This window comes from Pelophylax lessonae, assembly GCF_965119305.1.
Source record: "Pelophylax lessonae genome assembly, chromosome: 7".
NCBI lineage: Eukaryota > Metazoa > Chordata > Amphibia > Anura > Ranidae > Pelophylax > Pelophylax lessonae.
Genome location: NC_138774.1, coordinates 290,286,669 through 290,299,414, shown reverse-complemented (window position 1 = coordinate 290,299,414; position 12,746 = coordinate 290,286,669). Strand labels below are relative to the sequence as shown.

General features: G+C 42.8%; 1 protein-coding gene across 2 annotated transcripts in view; it reads right to left on the bottom strand.

Moving 5' to 3' along the window:
• The window catches only part of PAPPA (pappalysin 1), a 406,220-nt gene that overhangs the window by 32,008 nt on the left and 361,466 nt on the right, over positions 1–12,746 (bottom strand). The window contains exons 15-17 of one of the 2 annotated variants that reach the window (XR_014225505.1): positions 6,373–6,556; positions 1,802–2,009; positions 1,491–1,658 (exon numbers count right to left, since the gene is read on the bottom strand). Coding sequence is in view for 1 of the 2 variants with exons in the window: in XM_082263951.1 (XP_082120077.1) it covers positions 1,491–1,662; positions 1,802–2,009; positions 6,373–6,556 (564 nt within the window). In the remaining variant the exon portion in view is untranslated. Of the gene's footprint in view, positions 1–1,490; positions 1,663–1,801; positions 2,010–6,372; positions 6,557–12,746 lie in introns of both variants that reach the window. The other variant, XM_082263951.1, reaches the window with a different exon arrangement.

Genomic DNA, 12,746 nt, shown 5'->3' with positions numbered 1-12,746 from the left:
CTGGAATGGGGGTCAGGAGGAGGCCAGGAAGAGGGAGAGCAGTAGGGGGGCACCATGGACCTCTGGTTTGTATTTGGCACCTGGGTCGAAAGTTGCCAGTCAGCCCCTGATTTCAAGTATGGATGTTTTTACATAGTTTCAGTAGTCCAGCTTGGATCAATGCACCATACCTCGTTGATCCCTCTGGAAGCTGGAAATCACTGTAGTAGGCACCACTGCTACAGTGATGTCCACCACTTTCCAGGTCCCATCCCGAGCAGCTGTCCTGCTACTTACTGAACACCGGAGGTTGCTCACTTGGCATAGGCACTATTTAGCGCTTAAAATGTTCTCAATGAATGCAAAGCGTTCTCTGATTGAGTGAGGTGGATATTGTGACATTGCATCGCACCTCTCAATCTCATCCCATCAGAGAACGCTTTGTATTGAAGGAGAAAATGAAAAGTGACTTCTGAATGGTTCCCATGCCAAGTGGGCGACCTTCTGTGTTCACAGGACAGCCACTTGGCACAAGCCCCCAGAAGCTAATGGTGATCACTGTAGTAGCGGAGACTAGAAACGAACTTGGGTTCAGCTTGGGCTTGGTCCCAGTCCCGGGACAAGGTCATCTAAAGCTCAGGGTGAACATGCCAAACTGCCCCCCCCCCCCCCCCCCCAAAAGATGTATGAGCAATATGTGTAAGAAAAAATCCCCCCTTCCAAAAAACTGTGCACCAATCTGCATGCTTATCCCCTAAACATATATTCCCCCTTCCAGCACAAATCTTTTCCCCCTCCCCTTTCCCTTCCCAGTCCCAGCTCAAATCCTCTCTCTCCACAAATCCCCCAGCACAACCCCCCCCCCCCCCCAAAAAAAAAAAAAAATCCCTGCTCCTAGCACAAATTCTTTACCCATCAACTCCACATACACCCACTCCACATCCCCCCTCCCAGCACAAATCCCACCCAATTTCCCCGTCCTAGTAAAATGACCTCCCAATCATTGCTACTAGCACAATATTTATTTATATATAATATTATATTATATTAATATAATATAATATTTATATATATTTTCATGCCAAATTTTGCCCCCCCCCCCCCCAAGATTTATGAGCATTATATCCCAGCGAAATTCCCCCTTCCAAAAAAAAGACTGAGCATTAATCTGCATGATTACTCCCTATGCAAAAAAGTGTATTTTTTCCAAGAAATTTGCATTTGTAAGACCGCCGCTGCTAATACAGTGTGACATAAAGTATTCCAACAATCTCCATTTTATTCTCTAGGGTCTCTGCTAAAAAAAAAATATCTATAATGTTTGGGAGTTCATAAGCAGGGCCGGGACAAGGGGTGGGCAAAAGGGAGGCGGCTGCCCTGGGCGCAATCGTTTATTGCAGGGATTTGATCCTTTTCTATTCTATACTCCCTGTAAGTCGAAAGTTCGATTGGACTTTAGGTGGTTAGTATGAAAAGTGCTGCATGCGGTTATACAAAACTCTAAAACTCACCAACTGGGTGCTGCTTTCTTCACATGGGAGTCTACATTCACTATTGTACTGGAATCCATGCGTGCACTGATAGAGCCCTATGAACTTAATTGGCGGCGGGTCGCACATTACCGGGACACAATCACCTTTCGTCCAGTACCCATCTTTAGTGCACTGAATTTTAAATGCCTTCCTTTCCCAAAGGAAAAATTAAAAAAAAAAAAAAAAAAGAAAGAAAAAGAAAAAGTTAAATGTGAGTTCGGGGGTTAACAACGCATCACAGATATTGTTCTTCGAAATAATGGACAAACTTCAGTGTCAGTCCTACTTACTTCCTTATCCTCCTAGAGGCGGCAGGCACGTGGTATCCCACCTTACATTTATACTTGCAGGTCGTGCCCACCTTGTTTTTGTCTGATCGGCAGCGGGAGGTCTGGAGATCGGCGTTGGTTAATGAAGGAGGTGCCTTACATGACAGTTCACAGATGGCCTCAGGAAAAGACCATAGGCCATCCTCCATGCAGGTTAGCACGTTGTTACCTAGAAGGAAAATATTTTTATTGAAGCATTAACAAAAACTATGTATCAGTACAAAAAAAAATGTAGTATAGTAATAGATATGTAATGGTATAACAAAATTAGGGTAGGGGGTATTTTAATGTTTTAGATGCTTCCTAAAAAAATATGGATTGGGGTTTCAGATTGGTGAAGTATATCCGTACCAGGTGGAAGGTAGTCAAAGGGAGCTCCAGCTTCCAGTGCCCTCCACCCACCACCAAATCCTCCAGGGAAGATGGCTCCTAGAAAAATCTGAATTGGACTTTGCGATTGGGGTTTCAAATTGGTTAAGTATGTCCATACCAGGTGGAAGGTAGTGGAAGGGCGCTCAGGCTTAAAGTCCCCCCCCCCCCCCCCCCACCCACCAGGTCCTCCAGGGGAAATGGTTCCTAGAAATATCAGAATTAGATTTTACGATTGTGGTTTCAGATTAGTGAAGGACGTCCGTATCAGGTGGAAGGTAATTGAAGGGTGCGCTGGCTTCCAGTGCCCACCCACCCACCACCAGGTCCTCCAGGGAAGATGACTCCTAGAAAAATCTGAACTGGACTTTGCGATTGGGGTTTCAGATTGATGAAGTATGCCCGTATCAGGTGGAAGGTAGTCAAAGGGCGCTCCGGCTTCCAGTGCCCCCTGCCCACCACCAGGTCCTCCAGGGAAGATGACTCCTAGAAAAATCTGAACTGGACTTTGCGATTGGGGTTTCAGATTGATGAAGTATGCCCGTATCAGGTGGAAGGTAGTAAAAGGGCGCTCCGGCTTCCAGTGCCCCCCGCCCACCACCAGGTCCTCCAGGGAAGATGACTCCTAGAAAAATCTGAACTGGACTTTGCGATTGGGGTTTCAGATTGATGAAGTATGCCCGTATCAGGTGGAAGGTAGTCAAAGGGCGCTCCGGGCTTCCAGTGCCCACCACCAGGTCCTCCAGGGAAGATGACTCCTAGAAAAATCTGAACTGGACTTTGCGATTGGGGTTTCAGATTGATGAAGTATGCCCGTATCAGGTGGAAGGAAGTCAAAGGGAGCTCCGGCCTCCAGTGCCCCCCCCACTACCAGGTCCTCCAGGGAAGATGACTCCTAGAAAAATCTGGACTGGACTTTGCGATTGGGGTTTCAGATTGGTGAAGTATGCCCCCATCAGGTGGAAGGTAGTCAAAGGGTGCTCCGGCCTCCAGTGCCCCCCCCCCCCACTCACCACCAGGTCCTCCAAGGAAGATGGCTCTTAGAAAAATCTGAACTGGACTTTGCGATTGGGGTTTCAGATTGGTGAAGTATGTCCGTACCAGGTGGAAGGTAGTCGAAGGGCGCTCAGGCTTAAAGTGCCCCCACCCACCAGGTCCTCCAGGGGAGATGGTTCCTAGAAATATCTGAATTCGATTTTTACGATTGGGGTTTCAGATTGGTGAAGTATGTCCGTACCAGGTGAAAGGTAGTCGAAGGGCGCTCCAGAGGAGATGGTTTACTAGAAATATCTGAATTAGATTTTTATGATTGGGGTTTCAAATTGGTGAGGTATGTTTGCACTAGGTGGAAGGTAGTTGGGGGGCACTCAGGCTTCCAGTGCCCCCCACCCACCAGGTCCTCCGGGGGAGATGGTTCTTGGAAATATCTGAATTCAATTTTATGATTGGGGTTTCAGATTGGTGAAGTATGCCCGCGCTAGGTGGAAGGTAGTTGAAGGGCATTCAGGCTCCCAGTGACCCCCACTCACAAGGTCCTCCAGGGAAGATGGTTTACTAGAAATATCTGAATTAGATTTTTACGATTGGGGTTTCAAATTGGTGAAGTATCCCCGCGCTAGGTGGAAGGTAGTTGAAGGGCATTCAGGCTCCCAGTGCTACCCACCCACCAGGTCCTCTAGAGGAGATGGTTCCTAGAAAAATCTGAATTGGGTTTTGCAATTAGAGTTTCAGATTGGTGAAGTATGCCTGTACCAGGTGGAAGGTAGTTGGGGGGAGCTCAGGTTCCCAGTGCTCCACATTTACCATGTCCTCCAGGAGAGATGGTTCCTAGAAAAACCTGAATTAGACTTTGTGATTGGAGTTTCCGATTGGCTAAGTATGTCTGTACCAGGTGGAAGGTAGTTGAAGGGCACTCGGTGGTTGAAGGGTCCTCCAGAGGAACACAAACCAGAGGCATTGGGCAATGTGGAATAAATACCAAAGTCTGCCATGGGAGGTCTGGGTGTTTATTAGGTTTGGAGAATGGAACATAAAGGGGGTAAAGAGGGTTAAAGGATATAAAAATGTGGGAGAGAGAAGCAGTGTTGGAGGTCTCTGGTAATGTGGTGGTGGGGCAGCCGTGTGAGGGTGTAAGAAGCGAGATGATATTATTGGTTAAGAGGGAGTGGGAGAAGTGATATAGGATTGGGTATTATGTACCCCTTACTCATTCACGTATGGTGTGAGACCAGGATTTGTAGGCATCCCTTTTTTTAATGGGGGCTTCCAGATTCCAATAAGCCAGTGGGGTGGGGGTGGAGGGGGGGCAGGGCTGTGAGGGTGTCAGAGGCGAGATGTTACTTTGGGTTAGAGGGAGCGGGAGAAGTGGTATAGGATAGGTATTATGTACCCCTTACTCATTCATGTAGGGGGGGGGGGGTGTCAATCTCACTTTGATCATGGACTGCAGCAGCATTATGGTTGACCTCAAAGGGTCAGTGGTATCTGTAAGACTAGATGCACCCCACCCCCCTTACAACAGATGTCAAGAGCCCCTTCTCATCATCAGAAGTCAAGAATCCCCCTCCCTCACTTACATTACAGTGGAACTCCCTTACCTTGTGATGCTGCCAGGAAGGAGCTGGTAAGCAAAAAGTGCAGGGTCCGAAAGAGGAACAGAGGAGAGCTGGGGTCAGCTGCCAGAGTCTGCTGAATGCTGAGACCAGGGGAGGCTGAGATGAGGGGGTGCTGCTGCTGCACAGAAATGCATAGGCTCTGTAGGAGGTAATTTGTTCTCCTCTCTGCTGCCAACTGCTGAGACAAGCTTCTCTGTGGCTGCATGGAGAAGTACAGGATCTGCTGGAGGAGTTCTGTCCTCCTCTATGTTGCCAATTGCTAAGACAGGATGAGGACAGAGACTGCAGAGACATGGGGGTGCTGCAGCTGCAGGAGAGGTGCAAGGGCCACATGAAATGGCCTGGTGGGCCAGGTCTTGTGTTTGACATATATGACGTAGGGTGTGGGGCTTAGATTTGTGGTCCTCCCTATTTTGAATGGGACATTCAGATTCAGATAAGCCGAGTGGGGGTGGGGTGGGGCAGGGCATTAAGGGTGTTATAGACAAGAAGTTATTATTGGTTGGAGAGAGGGGAAGAAGAGGTGTAGGAGGAATAGTGTCCCATCATTGGTGTCAGTGGGAGGAATAGTGTCCCATCATTGGTGTCAGTGAAAGGAATAGTGCCCCATCAGTGGTATCAGTGGGAGGAATAGTGCCCCATCATTGGTATCAGTGGAAGGAATAGTACCCCATCATTGGTATCAGTGGGAGGAACAGTGTCCCATCATTGGTATCAGTAGGAGGAATAGTGCCCCATCATTGGTGTCAGTGGGAGGAATAGTGCCCCATCATTGGTATCAGTGGGAGGAATAGTGACTCATCATTGGTATCAGTGGGAGGAATAGTGCCCCATCATTGGTGTCAGTGGGAGGAATAGTGCCCCATCATTGGTATCAGTAGGAGGAATAGTGCCCCATCATTGGTATCAGTGGATGGAATAGTGTCCCATCATTGGAGTCAGTGGGAGGAATAGTGCCCCATCATTGGTGTCAGTGGGAGGAACAGTGCCCCATCATTGGAATCAGGGGGAGGAATAGTGTCCCATCAGTGGTATCAGTGGGAGGAACAGTGCCCCATTATTGGTGTCAGTAAGAGGAATGGTGCCCCATCATTGGTGTCAGTGGGAGGAATAGTGCCCCATCATTGGTATCAGTGGGAGGAATAGTGCCCCATCATTGGTATCAGTGGGAGGAATAGTGTCCCATCATTGGTATCAGTGGACAGAATAGTGCTCCATCATTGGTATCAGTGGACAGAATAGTGTCCCATCATTGGTATCAGTAAGAAGAATGGTGCTCTTCTATCGGCATCAGTTGCAAGAACTATGCCCCGTTGTTGCCCCCCGCCACAGTTTGGAGACCACTGCTGTACATAATCACATATAACCACACCCAAAAACATCCACGGATGCCTTTTCTATTATGTTTGTGCTTCTTGCAATAGTATAAAGTAAATTATAATATAGTAAAAACACAAGATAGAACTTTCAAAGATTTTTTAGGTAAAATTTGTTAAAACGTATTCATATTTTGAACCCAAGCGGAGAAAATAATGGAGCTGCAAATACCTTTGAGTATCGCAGGGAGTTGACACTGAAATGTACAATTTTTCATGTAGGTGGTTCCATGAGAACAATTAAATGTTGCATGGTAGATGTGATTCCTATCGGGTGGGCAGCAGTCAATGGGTTCACAAGATACCTGTCTGTTCCACTTCCCATTCGTACACGTTAGGATGGTTTTGGAATCAAGCTGCAATGGAAGAAAACAAAAAGAACTTATTTTGGGGGTACCTGGGTTTACTCATGGCTCAAGGTGTTAAAATCAAACCTGTTGGGCTAACAAAGCAGTCTTTCCTTATTCAACTGCCCCTTGCTAGCATATACCTACCTTCTCTTGGCTCCATTTTACTCCCAGGCCCATAAAGTATGAAACTCAAAGAGATTACACTTATATACACACTTTATTAGGTACACCTTGGTAACACAAATTGCTAATAAGCCAATCACCAGGCAGAGACTCCATGCATTTAGGCAAATAGACGTGGTGAAGACAACGTGCTGAAGTTCAAATCGAGCATTAGGGGGTTCAACCCGGTACTAATAAAGTGACTATATAGGTAATACAAAGGGCCGTTTTAATTTTAGGGTATAATACTACTTCAATCTCGTAGACAGGATGACTTGTATGATGTTGACAAGTCTGACATACGTTCCATTGCACTGGATAGTTGTGATGATGCATGGGCAACACAAAGTAGAGCAGATCTTCAGTAATGCATTCGAAAATGGACCTCAATGCAATGGAATGGGTTATAGTGTATTTTTTATGCAATCTCAGTTGAGCTGAACGGCTCTAAAATGCAAGAAGTAGACTTTTTTTTTTGCCTTAAATGTACATACATAACAGTACTGTCGAAAACAAAAAGAACAATGAATCCTACGGAGCTTACCTCCGGTGCCATAAAATCCATAAAATCCATAAATCATAAAAAAAGGGGCATTTTAAAAACATTAATCTGAAAGAACACTTTCATCATTCCAGAAGTTACAACCAAAAGTCATAAAAAAAGACATCAGTTTGTGAAAAATTCAAAAAGAAAGTGCAAGGTGCTGAAGAGAATAAGATAAATCGCAAAAATAAATAAATAAATAAATATGTTAACAAGAAAATAAAGTAAAAGTTTTAAACGCGTAGTCCCCTAAAAATAAGGTCTTAGCTCTGGTCAGTGGGGACTATGAGAAGTAAAATGATAGGTGATGATGTATACTATGAGTACAGTGCATGCGGAAAGTATTCACACCGCTTAACTTTTTCCACATTTTATGTTACAGCCTTATTCCAAAATGGGTTAAATTCGTTTTTTTCCCTCAAAAATCTACAAACAATCCCCCATAACGACAACCTGAAAAAAGTTTGTTTGAAATTTTTGAAAATGTATTAAAAATAAAAAAGCTAAAAAATCCCATGTACATAAGTATTCACACCCTTTGCTCAATACTTTGGTGAAGCACTTTTGGCACCAATTAAACATTATTTTGAGTATGATGCTCCAAGCTTGGCACCAATTACAACCTCAAGTATTTTTGGGTATGATGCTACAAGCTTGGCACCAATTACAGCCTCAAGTCTTTTTGGGTATGATGCTACAACTTGGCACCAATTACAGCCTCAGGTCTTTTTGGGTATGATGCTCCAAGCTTGGCACCAATTACAACCTCAAGTCTTTTTGGGTATGATGCTACAAGCTTGGCACCAATTACATCCTCAAGTCTTGTTGAGTATGATGCTACAAGCTTGGCACCAATTACAGCCTCAAGTCTTTTTGGGTATGATGCTACAAGCTTGGCACCAATTACATCCTCAAGTCTTGTTGAGTATGATGCTACAAGCTTGGCACCAATTACAGCCTCAAGTCTTTTTGAGTATGATGCTACAAGCTTGGCACCAATTACAGCCTCAAGTCTTTTTGAGTATGATGCTCCAAGCTTGGCACCAATTACAGCCTCGGGTCTTTTTGAGTATGATGGTACAAGCTTGGCACCAATTACAGCCCCAGGTCTTTTTGAGTATGATGCTCCAAGCTTGGCACCAATTACAGCCCCAGGTCTTTTTGAGTATGATGCTCCAAGCTTGGCACCAATTACAGCCCCAGGTCTTTTTGAGTATGGTGCTACAAGCTTGGCACCAATTACAGCCTCAAGTCTTTTTGAGTATGATGCTACAAGCTTGGCACCAATTACAGTCTCAGGTCTTTTTGAGTATGATGCTACAAGCTTGGCACCAATTACAGCCTCAGGTCTTTTTGAGTATGATGCTACAAGCTTGGCACCAATTACAGCCTCAAGTCTTTTTGAGTATGATGCTACAAGCTTGGCACCAATTACAGCCTCAGGTCTTTTGAGTATGGTGCTACAAGCTTGGCACCAATTACAGCCTTACGTCTTTTTGGGTATGATGCTACAAGCTTGGCACCAATTACAGCCTCAAGTCTTTTTGGTATGATGCTACAAGCTTGGCACCAATTACAGCCTCAGGTCTTTTTGAGAATGATGCTTCAAGCTTGGCACCAATTATAGCTTCAGGTCATTTTGAGTATGATGCTACAAGCTTGGCACCAATTACAGCCTCAAGTCTTGTTGAGTATGATGCTACAAGCTTGGCACCAATTATAGCCTCAAGTCTTTTTGAGAATGATGCTACAAGCTTGGCACCAATTACAGCCTCAAGTCTTTTTGAGTATGATGCTACAAGCTTGGCACCAATTACAGCCTCAGGTCTTTTTGAGTATGATGCTACAAGCTTGGCACCAATTACAGCCTCAGGTCTTTTTGAGTATGATGCTCTATGCTTGGCACCAATTACAGACTCAGGTCTTTTTTGAGTATGATGCCACAAGCCTGGCACCAATTATAGCCTCAGGTCATTTTGAGTATGATGCTACAAGCTTGGCACCAATTACAGCCTCAAGTATTGTTGAGTATGATGCTACAAGCTTGGCACCAATTATAGCCTCAAGTCTTTTTGAGAATGATGCTACAAGCTTGGCACCAATTACAGCCTCAAGTCTTTTTGAGTATGATGCTACAAGCTTGGCACCAATTACAGCCTCAGGTCTTTTTGAGTATGATGCTATAAGCTTGGCACCAATTACAGCCTCAGGTCTTTTGAGTATGGTGCTACAAGCTTGGCGCCAATTACAGCCTTAAGTCTTTTTGAGTATGATGCTACAAGCTTGGCACCAATTACAGCCTCAGGTCTTTTGAGTATGGTGCTACAAGCTTGGCACCAATTACAGCCTCAAGTCTTTTTGAGTATGATGCTCCAAGCTTGGCACCAATTACAGCCTCAGGTCTTTTTGAGTATGATGCTATAAGCTTGGCACCAATTACAGCCTCAGGTCTTTTGAGTATGTTGCTACAAGCTTGGCACCAATTACAGCCTCAAGTCTTTTTGAGTATGATGCTACAAGCTTGGTACCAATTACAGCCTTAAGTCTTTTTGAGTATGATGCTACAAGCTTGGCACCAATTACAGCCTCAGGTCTTTTTGAGTATGATGCTATAAGCTTGGCACCAATTACAGCCTCAGGTCTTTTGAGTATGGTGCTACAAGCTTGGCACCAATTACAGCCTCAAGTCTTTTTGAGTATGATGCTACAAGCTTGGCACCAATTACAGCCTCAGGTCTTTTTGAGTATGATGCTATAAGCTTGGCACCAATTACAGCCTCAGGTCTTTTGAGTATGATGCTACAAGCTTGGCACCAATTACAGCCTCAAGTCTTTTTGAGTATGATGCTACAAGCTTGGCACCAATTACAGTCTCAGGTCTTTTTGAGTATGATGCTACAAGCTTGGCACCAATTACAGCCTCAGGTCTTTTGAGTATGGTGCTACAAGCTTGGCACCAATTACAGCCTCAAGTCTTTTTGAGTATGATGGTACAAGCTTGGCACCAATTAAAGACCCAGGTCTTTTTGAGTATGATGCTGCAAGCTTGGCACCAATTACAGCCTCAGGTCTTTTTAAGTATGATACTCTAAGCTTGGCACCAATTACAGCCTCAGGTCTTTTTGAGTATGATGCTACAAGCTTGGCACCAATTACAGCCTCAAGTATTTTTGAGTATGATGCTACAAGCTTGGCACCAATTACAGCCTCAAGTATTTTTGAGTATGATGCTACAAGCTTGGCACACCTATTTTTGGGAAGTTTCTCCCATTCTTCTTTGTAGGACCTCTCAGGCTCCATCAGGTTGGATGGGGAGGGTCGGTGCACAGCCATTTTCATATCTCTCCAGAGATGTTCAATCGGGTTCAAGTCTGGGCTCTGGCTGGGTTACTCAACGACATTCACAGAGTTGTCCCGTAACCACTCCTTTGTTATCTTGGCTGGGTGCTTAGGGTCGTTGTCTTGTTGGAAGATGAACCTTCACCTCAAAAAGTGCTCTGGAGCAGGTTTTCATCAAGGATTTCTCTGTACATTGCTGGATTCATCTTTTTCCGATCCTGACTAGTCTCCCAGTTCCTGCCGCTGCTGAAAAATGAAGATCCTGCCGCAAAATTAAGATTTTTTTAAAAAAAAAATTTCGGGGGGGGGGGGGGGATCTTCCGGTCCAGAAGTGGTTAACAGAGAGAGATGAAATGAAGAATTTTTTTTTCTTTTTTTTGGGGAAAATCTTCTGGTCTAGAAGTGGTTAACAGAGAGGGATGTATACAATTATGAAAAAAAAAATTAAGATTTTTTTTTTCTTTTTTTGGGGGGAAAACCTTCTGGTCTAGAATTGGTTAAGGGAGATTGTATACAATTATAAAAAAAAAAAAAATAATTTTTTTAAATTTTTTTGGGGAAATCTTCCGGTCCAGAAGTGGTGAAGGGCGAGAGATGTATAAAATTATGAAAACAATGTGAAGGGAGAGAGATATATACAATTATGAAAAAAAATGAAGATTTTGAAGAGAGATGTATACAATTATGGAAAAAAAAAATGAAGATTTTTTTTTTCTTTTTTTGGGGAAGACATTCTGGTCCAGAAGTGGTTTAAAGAGAGAGATGTATACAATTATAAAAAAAAATTAAGATTCTTTTTTCTTTTTTTGGGGGGGGGGGGGGAAATCTTCCGGTTCAGAAGTGGTGAAGGGAAAGAGATGTATGCATTTATTAAAAAAAAAAAAAAAACTAAGATTATTTTTTCTTTTGGGGGGGGGGGGGGAATCTTCCGGTCCAGAAGTGGTTAACAAAGAGAGATGTATACAATTATAAAATAAAAATGAAAACATTTTTTTCTTTTTTTTTTGGGAAAATCTTCTGATACAGAAGTGGTTAAGTGAGAGAGATGTATACAATTATTAGCAAAAAAAAAAAAATGAAGATTTTGAAGAGAGATGTATACAATTATGGGAAAAAAATGGGGGAAAACCTTCCGGTCCAGAAGTGGTCAAAAGAGAGAGATGTATACAATTATAAAAAAAATGATGATTTTTTTTTCTTTTTTTTTTGGGGGGGGGGGGGGGAATCTTCCGGTCCAGAAGTGGTTAACGAAGAGAGATGTATACATTTAAAAAAAAAAAATGAAAAATTTTTTTTCTTTTTTTTTGGAAAAATCTTCCGATACAGAAGTGGTTAAGTTAGAGAGATGTATACAATTATGAAAAAAATGAAGATTTTTTTCTTTTTTGGGGGGAAATCCTTTCCGGTCCAGAAGCGGTTAAAAAGAGAGAGATGTATACAATTATAAAAAAAAAAAAATGAAGATTTTGAACAGAGATGTATACAATTATGGAAAAAAATGAAGATTTTTTTCTTTTTTGGGGGGAAATCCTTCCGGTCCAGAAGTGGTTAAAAAGAGAGAGATGTATACAATTATGAAAAAAAAAAATGAAGATTTTGAAGAGAGATGTATACAATTATGGAAAAAAATGAAGATTTTTTTCTTTTTTGGGGGGAAATCCTTCCGGTCCAGAAGTGGTTAAAAAGAGAGAGATGTATACAATTATAAAAAAAAAAAAAATTATTTTTTTTCTTTTTTTTTTGTGGGGGGGGGGGGAATCTTCCGGTCCAGAAGTGGTTAACGAAGAGAGATGTATACAATTATTTAAATTAAAAAAAATGAAAATTTTTTTTTCTTTTTTTTGGAAAAATCTTCCGATACAGAAGTGGTTAAGTGAGAGAGATGTATACAATTATTAGCAAAAAAAAAAAAAAATTAAGATTTTGAAGAGAGATGTATACAATTATGGGAAAAAAAATGAATATTTTTTTCTTTTTTTGGGGGAAATCCTTCCGGTCCAGAAGTGGTCAAAAGAGAGAGATGTATACAATTATAAAAAAAAAATGATGATTTTTTTTTTCTTTTTTTTTTTTGGGGGGGGGGGAATCTTCCGGTCCAGAAGTGGTTAACGAAGAGAGATGTATACAATTATTTAAAAAAAAAAAATGAAA